Consider the following 12,746-nt stretch of genomic DNA (forward strand, 5'->3'; position numbering starts at 1 on the left):
ATCTTTCCCTGCAGTTACAGTCATACAGAGGAAAAATTATATTTTACAGAAAATATTAATATTTTAATTCAATGAACCATGAATAATATTTAAAATATTTATTAGCTAATCTTCGGTACCTAAAAAATGACCTGAAAAACCTGACAATCTCATTTTATAAAACATCTTGGGACAACCACTAAAATATGCAAAACTAGGCAAAATTATATGGACTATAGGAATATGGAATCCCAAATCTCAGCAGAAAACAACAGGATTAAAACTATTTAGTGTCTGAGCCACTATTAGCTCCACTATTATTAAATCAAATATGTTTCCTCTGTGATCAGTGAATAGGGAGAAGTTTGAAAGTATTTGTCTTGCTCACTAATTAGAGAAAGCCTCCACTGGTTATAATCCTAATTTACTCACCAGTAAAGATGAGGGAAAGTAATCTCAGCTTCCCAACTCTCTTAAAAATTTTACCCAATGTCATATGAGGAGGTTGCCAAGATCCTTCCTTAACAACCTTGACATTCTTGTTGTTTTTCCTCCTATTGCTTATTCTTGACTGATAAACAAAAATGCCCCAAATCTAGTTTAACCTCTTCTTTTTCTTCCCTCCCCAATTTTAGTGTTTAGTCTATTTAAAAATTGGCAATTTTAAGACTTTTTTTTATAATTTCAGGGTAATTCTTTTATCCCATTCCCTCCAGATAACCAGATGCATCTAAACTTTCTAGCAATGGAAAGAAAAAACTACTGGAAGTATAAAGGAGACGCTGAAAGGAGCAGTGGAGCAACAGCTGACACGAAGGTACATACCTGCTAAAGAAAGGCCTAGCATGTCAGAGGTGACGTCAATGGTGGAGGCCCGTTGCACAGTGCGGGATTTTGCACCATGGCGGGGACTGTGTTCTCTTGCTGTCATTTTGTCATGAAGAACCCCTCCTTTCGTGCTGCTGGGCTTTAGTGATGTTTGTCTTGCAGAGGATCAGAGCGCAGCAGGTTGTCTCCAATTGCTATTCCTCTAACATTACCACGGGAGGCAATAATGAGAGCAAAAACATGCACCAGAGTTTTAGGCCACTATCAGCTACTGCTGTTCTTAACAGCAGCAAATCTACAGCCATAAAATTGCCTCGGGCCATTCAAATAAAGTGCTCAAGGCAGATCTAATGCCCGGTAACTCAATTGGCATGAACAGTGCATCTGTAGCGTTTTACTGCAAATTGGTGAAGACTGTGCTACATGCAAGAAAGGCTTTTCTGTCAGAGAATGGGGGCTGAGAGAGACTCATTAACAGAGCAGCTGCTTTCTTCCCCCTTTGTCTAAGTTATTAAATCATCCGTAATGAAGTTTTCTGGTTTTCGTAATCCTTGGGGAGCATAAGTAAATTCGTCAGATGGGGCCTCTGTTGTGCCGAGGTAGGCCAACAGATAAAGGACAAAGGGACAACGGGGCGGCGGAATGTAGAACAAAAGGGCAGGAAATGTTGTTAGCGTCAGCAAACTGTCTTTCTAGGCTCTACTGCCATTAGAAAGGGATATGAAAACTATAAATAAAACCTGTTGGGCCAGAGTGAGGCTGAAATTCTGGGATAGCTATGTAAAGAAAAAAAAGTTAGGGGATGACTGCTCACGTGGCGCACAGAGCAGCGTTTGCGCTTTTCCTTTGCCCTACGCGTTATTGGCGTATGCACATGCACAAAGGATTTTCTTCCCCTCAAGGTGCCTATAATGTCAAACGTTACGCTAGAAAACAAACACGCAGCCTATAGAACATGTCATTTCATTGCTAAATGTGGTTAAATGCGGTGTACTTGGTTTGGCTGATAAATTTGAATGTTCCATCCATCTGGCATATTAACACTGCAGTTATAAAACTTTTGTATTCATTTCATAGTGTCCATTCATTTAGGAAGTGACAGGAGCAAAATATAAAAAATTGAAAAGTTGTATTACAGTGACCAGTGCCTCCACAGCAGCCCCTCATTCAAATTACAAAACATCTCAACCACTCCACATAATGAGAACATCTCTTTTTTCCTTCTTAGGCTGAGACACCTCACAATGAGCAAGAGGCATTCTGCTTAAATACAGCACCTAACTTTTACTTACGTTTTAGGCAGAAATTTTAGATATGACTGAACGCTTCCAGAGGAGCATCTGATCTACCTAACTCAAGCCTCTAAATTTAACTGGTCAGTACCTCCCTCTGGAGGATTTGAAAAGAACCTACCTCTCTCCAGTGACTCTACAGGGAACTCGAGCACCTTCTAAAACAGGACTGCTTCACTGGATATCTAAAATTAGGTGCACCTTAAGCCTCAAAGATAAATGAATGGATTGAACATAACCCTGGCCATCTACATGAGCTTAGGAGTGGAATTTTAAACATGGAGCTCATGCTAGGGAGGAAGGAAGGATGTGGGCCCTGTCCAGCAGGTGGGCCAGGCTATTGCCACTCAGAAAAAGTAATTTCCCTCTGTGACTCAGGTTTATATAGTAATAAATCACTGGCAGAATGCCATAAACTAATTCCAAGCAGTTTCTGCTTCTTGAATGGAAGCAGCAGAAACTGAGAACCCTGAACATCCTCATTACCAAAAGTTCTGAGATTCAGTGACAGTATGCACCATGACACTCTGCTTACAGGTGTAATATATCATGACAACCAATAATTAAAGCAGGCAGTTTTCTAATTCATACAGAATCACAGAATAGTTGAGACTGGAAGGCACCTCTGGGGATCATCTAGTTCAACCTTCCTGCTGCAAGCAGGGTCAGCTAGAGCAAGTTGCTCAAGGCCATGTGCAGTCGGGCTTTGAATATCTCTGAGGATGGAGACTCCACAACCTCTCTGGCCAACCTGGTTGCTCCAGCGTTTGCCAACTCTCACAATAACATTTTTTCTGTTTAAGTGGGTAACTGGTTAGTGAACCACCAGTCTGTCTGGAAGAGTACTGAATCTCTTAAGATTTGGTTAAATAAAACTTCCATTGAAACTCTTTGCCAGTTTCCAAGTCCTTCCATTCTCCTGAACTTTTTTTCCTTCTTTGAGCAATAGGTTTTACTTGGTTGCTTCATTATGTAATGTGATGCTTAATGATTTCTAAGTCCATTAAGTTTGAGTGTTCTAATGAAACAGAACTGTTAAAAAATGTGCTTGTAGAGATTTAGGCAGAATGTTCCCCTCCCTGATCGTACAAACAACCTACCAGAGAATGACTAACATGTTCTCATAGCTACAGGTCAGAAAGCAGTTAGGTGAAAGAGTCTGCTTGTTTTCCAGCCAAAATTTCTGTAGCTGTTGACACCCTTAAAAGGATCAATCCTTGAGAAGCTAAAATGGGGATAGACATTTGGTTTTGAAACTACTCCTATTTAAATGTTACTGAGTGTAATAATTTTCAAAGACTCCTTGTATCCTCAGCTATTCATTTAAATCGCATTATTATTATTCTCACCTAATGATACATTTTCAATTTCCTTGACACTGATTGTACTTACAGAGGGCTCTTCTCCCCTTGCGTGGATGGATTTTGCATTTCATAACATCAGTTAAGTCCACATCTAAAAATGAACAAAATAATCAGTATGAAAAATCGATCTTTTATACAGCTTAATTGGCATATTCAGGAAGTCTCTTCTAAAGGTACCATATTCTCAGATTAGCTGTAAATTTCACTTGCGATTACTGGCTCTCGTATTAAAAGTTCACTGAAAATTAAGAGCAACAACGCTGGCAAACAGAGGAGAGTATGATATCCAGGTGGACCCTGCCCAGCACTAGTCCTTGCAATAGCCAGTCAGAGCAGGAACACAAAGAAATAAGCTTATGCTGAAGAGGACTGGTTTCAGGTCAGCATTTGGTGAGTGGGTGGAATGGCAGTAAGAAACATATGCTAAAATGTTTACAGAAAGGCTTGGCACTATTAAGGGAATGTATATGGTATGTTGAGAGTTAGATAGCATTCGTTACTACGCTTGCTTTCCTACAGCTAAGCCTGGAATCCAAGCTACAATTTCACAGTTTTGCTGTTTAGAAGAGTTATAGCTGCTGCTGTCAGGAGAAAAGAACATGCAGAGTAGTCAAAACACATAAATCCAGAAGATCAGGATCTAGGGCTGTTTCTCCACTGGGTGAAATTACTAGGCCAGGTAGGCTTTTACTAACAGCTAGCAGTAAGTATAACGGAAGAAGAGTAAATTATTTATCAATATACTGCAGGATAACTGCAGGTTTGTATTTGTTAGTGGTACCATCTAAATCAAGTATGTTTACATTCACAGGACGTGCCTTTTAAGACATCCTATGTATGGCATGCTACAATGAAAGAGATGGAGATGTCCAATCTAGACTTTTCGATTTCATCGCCTGCCCTATCAATTACCCAAGATTGCTGAGGTCCTTATCGCTTAGAGAAAGGCGTTCATCTCACCTAACTCAAACTGTGTAGGAGGCAGGTATACGGTCTCAGCTCATTGCCCAGCTTCTCTCTATAGTCAATGGCGAGACACAAGCACCTCCAGAGAATGAATCACCCTTTTCTAAGGTGGGTGGGATGAATCACCCCATGAAGATACCCCTTTTTCTCTTCCTATAGAAAGAATTTAGATGACTAGCTTAGGCCAGATGCCGGAGCTGCGCAAAATGAATCCCTCCCACAGCTGTGATCCTCGGGCAGTGATGGCTTCCCTCCATTCACCGCAGTCTGCTTGACAGACCCAAATGATAGGTGCTCTGATCATTCTCTTGAATTGAAAGGCTTTTTTCACAATGTTTAAGTTACGCCTCAAGTAGGCGAGCAGAATATGGCCTACAATTCAAATGAAGAAACAAGGCATGTCTGTTATAATTTTATAACCATGTTTTTCACAGAAATCAATGGAGGTACGATTCCTTCCAAATTGAAGGTAGTACAAACACACCAGTTTCCTTAGACGGCACCTAAACAAGTATCATTGCTGGAGTCAGCAAGCTCAAAGGCTGATGTAATTTAGTCATCTTGTTCAGGCAAACCCAATCTTGAATACACCATAGTGCACTTACTTGTAGCCTTCAGCTTTGTCCTTACTAATACTGCAGATAGTGGATGCTGACAATACATGCAGCTTTGCACCTCATGTACTTTCGGTGCAAGCACAGGTTTTAACTGTGGCTCCAGCAGAAATGTCAAAAGCTGCTGTTGACCCCAATACCAATAACTTGTCATCTCCATCATACAGAAAAGCTTGTCACCAAGCCTCTGGCCTGTTATGTGAACATTTATTTGCTGCTCTAACTATTAGCGGAAATGCATAGGGCACCAAAGAAATGATCTTCATCAGATGCCATTTCTGGCCAGCTACCTTCAGTACTGGCTATTGGCCGTGGGAAGCGAATACCACTTGCTCAGCTGCACGGCCCCACATCCTGTGTGCTTGAAACTTTCAGACATTTGGTCTCACTCTGGTTGCCTGAAAGAGCTCAAGCAAAAATGATTATTATCTCTGGGCCCCAAAATGATCCCTTTACAAGCAGAATCTAATATTCCCCTTTTCTTCACTACCATTTTGGCAGTGTTTGGTCTGTTCCCTTCTTCGTAAAAAAATCTCCTACCAAACTACCCTTGGAAACAAAAGTATGTCAGCTGAGATCAAACCTTCCTCCACCCTAACACCTGTTTTCTGACAATCATTATAAAACTGTGGGAAACGAGTTTTCCCAAATCATACATCAAGAGGCAGGAGAAAGAAGCCACTCCAACTATCATCAAAACCAAAATCCACTTTGAGACTCTACTTTTCTATGGCCATATCATTCTGGGCTTAGGGTATTTGGTCTGGTACAGAGGCATGCTGAAGTAGAAAATGGAAGAGCAGTGGAATGCTAATTGTTACTGGTACATCTCTATGAAGAAAATAATAGAGAAAGAGAGAGTCTCATAGCTTATTTAATGCTCTGAAAAAATGTCTAATGATGCAATCCTGCTAAAAGTTTACCATCATCTCCAAGAGGAAGTAAAGAAGCAATTGTGGGGAACTGGCTGAACTGCAGTTAGTTTTACAACTCTCCGGACTTCTTAAGCACCTTTGCTTTCACAGTACTGAGCCAGATTAAGGCTGCGGCTGCAGTACAGTCTGTTTCGAAACATCAAAAGGGCACCTTCAGGCAATTGGATTCTACAGATAACATTTTAGGAGAAGCTTTCTTATATTCAGGGTTAGAACGCTTCAGCAATATACAGAGTGACCAAAAAAGTGAAAATGAATACAGTCTGAAACAGTATGTATTTCGTATCCACAGTTTGGCCAAGCTTCCAATATCTCATTAACTGTATCACTGTGGACAAAATCATGGAAAGGATGAAATACCAGGCTCTCCTCAGTTATGACTATGTTGCCTTCCATGCAAGGGTCTCACCTTTAAGATACCTGCTAGATTTTTTTCTTTTTAACCTCAAACCATTGAGAACTATGGCAGTGAAACACATGATTTGCCATGCTGGCACAAGACCAATCTTCCAGCAAGTCCAGCATCCCATCTCTCACAGCTGTTGCAAAAGAAGGTGCAAGGAACTCCATTTGCCCTGCATCAGGGTCTGAGGTAAAGGTCTGGATCACTCTCTATCACTCACGGCTGCAGAGGCAGCCCAAGAACTGGGCATCAGCTCAAGGACAGTAGCTCCCAACAACACCCTTCTAAGACTGACACTGATTAAGAGCTATTTTCTACAGTCTCATGAGCACTTAGTTCTTCTGTCTCATTTAATGATGTGCTGGATGTCCTGAATCTGAGACAGTTCTCAACCACAGGAAAAGTCAGGGCCACGAGTGTGACACCATGGGCCACATTCTTTTTTTCCAGTCAAACTTGCGGGGTCAGCAACACAGGCTATGTCTACATTAGCAAGTAGGCTATCCCAACAAGACCAGATCTGTAGAATGAACAGATGGTGCCAAAAACCTGATATCCACACAATACGCTCTCAGGGGTTTTTCTTCATTCTAGCACTAGTTTGGCCCTGTGGACTGAACATGCATTTGTGGCTGGAGAGTGCTGAGCATGCTACCAGAGTGCACTGTCCTACTCAGCTACAGCCAAAAGGCATCCTGTTCATGTGCTCCAAGACATGAACCAAAACAAAGTAACTGCAGATGACTGCAGGATTCACTTCAGAAAAGAGTTCCTAATGTGAACTAAAATGCTAACATAGATGCAGCCATAAGATTTGTTATGGGTCATTTGTTCTCCCCTGAGCTACAAACAGTCCGGTCACGGCCGGTGACCACATAATAAGTTGTTTCAATTCCAGTCGCAGATCCAAGAGTTGGCAATGGAGTTCCACCATCCTTCACTCCCTCCATGACCTACCACATCCCCCTTACCATGCCCCCAAGGATTGAAAGAAACCAAGTGGTGCTAGCATCCAGTATGGCCCTTTGCTTCCCACTGAAATTGCTTCCCCACCAAGAACATGCTCAGCAGGTACTAGTCCTTCAGCTCCACTAAGAGGCTGTATTCCCTCCTCTCAATCTGCTCCTTAAAACTAGGTTCCCCTCACAAGCTGATTCAATGCTCCCATCTTCCACTGACCAGAATCATGACTACCACGAAAAAAAAAAAAAAAAAAAAAAGGTTTGCCCTGAGCAGTCTTTCTTGCCACTCGCTAAAGCCCTCCTAAGGATTCTGACTAGGTGGGCAGCCTCAGCAAGAACAGGTAAAAGTCTTCCAAGAGAGCAAGAAATAAACTACTGCAAGATACAATGAACGCATTAATGCAGCATGGAAATCCCCAAATACAGCCTGTCAGTGGCATTTAGATAAAATGCCATTTTAGCAGCAGGAAATGGCTTTCTTTGCCTCCTCTTCCACCCTCTCCCACTTACACACAAACCCGTAAATCATTCTCTTTTCCTTCTTGATCACTTTCCCCCCATGCAGCTATTAGAGGCTTCAGAAAACACAATCAATCTAAAAACCTAATTCTATCTCCTTAATATATTTGGATACTTTTAATAGAAAATTGCAATTTAGGCCACTTAATTCTTTGTGACTATAGACAAATAGTCTTAATTTGCACAACTGAAATACAATTAGCATTATTCTTAACTTAATGAGATAATGTTTTAATTTCACTTGTGATCACAACATTTCTATTTCTTTAGTACTCCCTCTGTGAGCACAAAAATATGCACGCCCACATGTGAAAGCGAGCATTCGTAACACATAGGTTTGCATACAGGAACTAAAAAGGAAAAAGCACGGCTGTTTCATTTTGCAAAGAGCCTTCATCAAGTAGAGCAAAGAACAACAGCACAGAGCCATAGGCGTGCTACAGAACGGTTTGAAGTTCAACCCTCCCAGCCTCCTCCACCGTTGTACCAACAAAAACTGAAACAGCCTACAGATGATCTTGTCTCTAGATTAACCTTTACCCTCTTCTCAGGAAACATGCAGGTGACGTTCTGGTGAAGTCTCCAGCTCATAGGATGACTTCTCTCCAACTCGCGACCTGCGGGTCTCAGACTGCTCACACAGGCAGGGGAAAAGTCCACAAGGGCGCGGAATGACGTAAGCTCCATTGAGGAGTTCAAAGTGGGGGCACATTTCCGAATTTGATTGTCCTTTGGACATGCTCCTAAAGCCTGCCTTTCCTTAAATCATCCTTCATCAAAACCACCATGTTCACAACGCTTGCTTTCGCCACTGCTCCCCAAAACAAAAACAGGACAAACAGCATTGTTCTAACCACAATACCCAAACGGCTTAACCCTTTCTCTACGCTCCTCTTGCTGCAGGGTAGGGGAGGAGCGGGGAGAACAGCAAGAAAAACAGAAAAATCCCAACATGAACAGTTTTTAACATGAAATGGGAGATGAACTAGACACACCTTAAAATCTGCTGAAGATTTCACTACTGCTGTTGATTGCAGAAGGAAGGCTCTCTTCCCTGAAGTAGCGGAGAGCAGTAAAATATTCTCCAATATACAGGCAACGAGAGAGCAGAAAACACAGAGCAAATAAAAGCACTGAAACTAGATCTGTAATCAGAAGTTTTGGCCAAACTTTGATTACAGCAAAAAGTCTAGGGATCTACCTGTCTATAATACTTACCTACTTCACAGACTAATGTAGCATGAATTGAAGCCAGACTCTGCTGACCAAAACTCTCCGGGAATCCCACCACCCGCTATGTGTTAACGCTGACCTCCACGTGTTGGTGTGGCTCTTGCATTCTGCTCCAACTCTCCTCTGGGGTCACAGACTCCATGTTAGGGTTTATTTTCCTGACACTACATTTTCCCAAATGGAAAGACTGCTCCATCAGGTCACAGGTATCATGAAAAATCTCCCAAGCACTCTTCATTTTTACATGGCACTCCTCTGACTTGCTGTGATTCCTATGCTTACTGTTTAAAATGTCTGTGTAAATTAAAAACACGTAACCGTGTCAGAGGGCAAAACAGAAATATGTGAATTCTTTCTCTAACATATGTGTTTTCAATATGACATAACTGATTGACTCAGGAAACAAAACAACTAGTGTCACACATTTAGAAACTAAAATAAATGTTACTGTGGGAGTAATATTCCACAAAGGTTATTAACCAGACTTATGCAGCATAACAAAACTGGAGATTTATGCTACTAATACAAATATGTTGATACATATTTCTCCATAAACATGTTTTGCACTTCTAATTTGTGTTTTGTGTATTTATGATACATAAATTATCTTTTTTTCTTATATAGTGCGTGCATAGATTATGCCTAATAGTGACAAAGCAGGATGACTTTTCTAATGGAATATATATATTTTTTTCTTTCCAGATATCTGCTTTCTCTGTGCTGCTTTCATTTATGCTTCCTGGAAAATGAAATGATTTGTTTGTTTGCCCCCATCTTACTGTATCGGTGGGACAGATGCTAGTTGTGAGCCAAGACTCTGACTGCAAGGCTCTTTCCTGGATTCCTTTCCGTAGTCATGTAAACAACTCCTCCTTCCCAAGTGGTGGGATGTTGGCAGTTTGCATGAATAAGTATCTGGACACGCTAAAAGACATTTAGCAGCTACTGGTCCTCACACACTCCAACAACAGTCTGCGCTTCCCACCACTGCTCCCATTTCAATGCTTTGGTAGGGCAGCTGTTGCAGGGAAACCAAGCCTTTTTTGGGCCAAATCCAGCCTGTGGGTCAACAGTGAGATCACCCTGTAAGGTATAAAGGCTTGGGGTGCAATTGCTGTCTCAGTGTCTTGCCAGTTTCTGAAAATATTTTCCTTGAAAACCTATTTAGACAGCATACAGAGACCCCACTTTGCTGGCATTGTCAAACACTTCAAATTCATCCAAAAAAGCCTGGCCAGATTTCTAGGATCTGGGCCAAAGACCCCCCCAGGGTTGGTTTGCTTTCTTGCCAAGGTTTTGCGGAGAGACTAGGGAGAAGGCAGCCAGAAATCCTGCTTCCGCTTCTGCTGAGAGGAGCTATGCTCCAAGAGGAAATCTGAACAGACCCCTGACTGCTGGGAGATTAAAGGACATGGAAGGAACAGAGTCGCTCTCCCAGTCATTTACCTTTCCAGGAGACTGGAGAGGAAGAGGAGCAAGACTGTAGAAAAGAGAAGAAACAACTGAAGGAAAAAAACAACTACTGCAGAGACAAAGCAGTGCATTACCTGTCTTACAAAACCATGAGTGGAAATGGGGAAGCCCCCACCATACTCCTCTGATCCTGCTCCAGTGTGAGTTACAAGCTTTTGGGGCCTCCAGAAAGCAATCAGAAAGCACTGGCATCCCATATTAGCCTGGGAAGTGCGCTAGTGCCCAGGTGCCTGGAACAAGTAGAAGTACTTTCGGAGCTAGGAAAACCACAAGGTTTTCCACCGGCTGGGTAAAGGCACAGATGTGAGCTGAGGAGATGGCAGCCAAAAGGAGGAGGTCTTGTAGGTGTAAGGAGGGACGGAGAGCTCAGCTGCTTCTCAAGAACTGGTGGGACTTGGGGCTAAATGGCGCAAAAGATCCCAGCTCATCACCTGTCAGCGTTAGCTATGCCTCAGGAAAGACTCTGAAAGAAGAAATAAGCCTACTTCTGAGTGGGTCTTGAGCTAGACACAGCCTCTATATATTCAAAAATGTTCTGATTCAGGTTCGTGTGCACTAGGAAGGAGCAGGAGGAGGACAGGAGATGACTAAAAGGACCCTGTTGTCCTGTTGGCACTGCCTGATGCAGGAGGGGCACCCCAGATCAGACGATTCAAATGTGCCAGGACAGTTCCTTCTGTGTCCGGGACCCCCGGCCCATGCGCACACCCAAACCCGCGCATCTGCCTGCCCTTCACAACGTGGTTAGAGCCAGCTGTATTCTCGAGGCCAACAAGAAGGGGAAGTGGGAAAGGAGCTGATGGGTCTGAGACACGCTAATCAGCCCGAGTTTTTCCGCTACAGGCAAGGAACTGCTACAGGCATCTATCTCCCTTTCAGAGAAAAGCCACAATTTCACTTCCCGGCCAAGCCGCAAGATATTAAGAAGCAATTTTTCAGAGCTCTCCGAATGTCGCCATCTACACGCTCCAGGTCACAAACAAGGACATTACTGACGCTCTTCAGAAAATCAGGTTAGGACTGTAACTTCAGAGCAACGGACATCTCTGCACTTCGACTGGGGCAACAGCAGTTCCATTTCAGGGAATGTGTTAATCAGAATTACCAGCAGTAGACAATATGACTAGATTTTATATGATTTCGGGTAAGAAGAAAAAATTGCAAGATGTAAGCAGGGCCTAGTGAGATAGCTCACAGAAAGCTAGAATTTTAACCAGCTGTAATTTTACATAACAAATTTGATGACTAAGGTATTTGCTGATATATTTTTAACACAGAATAACTACAAATGGATTTTAAGAGAAAGGACATTTCACCAGATTTACAAAATGCAAAGTCCATTGCGAGTATAAATTGAACTGCTGCTGCCAGGACCCGGCACTATCATTTCCTAAACGAATTGTTAACTTACTGCTGAGCTACTGAAACACAATATTATGGAAAAAAGCACACGTATTCACAGACACAGGAAATTCAAAATGTACTGGAAGAATATCTGGAGTATATTGAAACTCTCCTTGTTTGGTTGCCAAAATAAAAAAGCCTAAACCTGTAAGACAAAATTGGAATAAATAAGCCTAAGTACCTGACCCACAAAAATACAGCAAGAAATAAGATACGTGGCTCGCATGTCTTTGCAGTGACCTCTTAAGATGAAATCAGACCAAACATCACTGAAATATTTCTATGAATTTGATTACAAGTAAGTCTCCAACACAACATAATCAACAAATTTCTATTAGAATATTATATTTCAACAGTTGTCCCCCCTGATGAAAATTTCCATGAGATTTTAAGCTTTGAGTATCAGTCATACTGAAATACTATATTTTGTGCTGAGGTGCGATTAAACAAAGGACTTATTATAGAAAATAAATGTCCTGTAGTGGATATTATGATGCTAGCTCTAAAATGAAAAAAATAAGGTACATTTTGAAAAGAGTAACTAAAAGTATTTCTACTACTCCAATCAGTTTAACCTGTAAAATCATCAAACATATGAATCTTTGTAGAGGAATATAATTGTTGTAGGTATTATTTCTTTAGAATTTCATCTCTCCTCACTTTGACATTTTACAGACTAAGGCGGGTTGTTCAAAACGAGCAGGTAGCATCTGCTTGTGTAGCTGCAGTGCATGTTGGGCAAAACTTTCTTTTTATTCTGCTCTAACATTCTTT

General features: G+C 41.8%; 1 protein-coding gene across 8 annotated transcripts in view; it reads right to left on the reverse strand.

The window, feature by feature from the left end:
- Positions 1 to 12,746, reverse strand: part of INPP4A (inositol polyphosphate-4-phosphatase type I A) — a 134,650-nt gene that overhangs the window by 53,807 nt on the left and 68,097 nt on the right. For all 8 annotated transcript variants that reach the window (XM_067294405.1, XM_067294381.1, XM_067294396.1 and 5 more), the window contains exons 3-4: positions 3,492 to 3,554; positions 805 to 1,009 (exon numbers count right to left, since the gene is read on the reverse strand). In XM_067294405.1, the coding sequence (XP_067150506.1) occupies positions 805 to 910 (106 nt within the window). In that variant the 5' untranslated portion in view covers positions 911 to 1,009; positions 3,492 to 3,554. The remainder of the gene's footprint in view (positions 1 to 804; positions 1,010 to 3,491; positions 3,555 to 12,746) is intronic.

The sequence above is a fragment of the Apteryx mantelli genome, chromosome 1 (genome assembly GCF_036417845.1).
Source record: "Apteryx mantelli isolate bAptMan1 chromosome 1, bAptMan1.hap1, whole genome shotgun sequence".
Lineage (NCBI taxonomy): Eukaryota > Metazoa > Chordata > Aves > Apterygiformes > Apterygidae > Apteryx > Apteryx mantelli.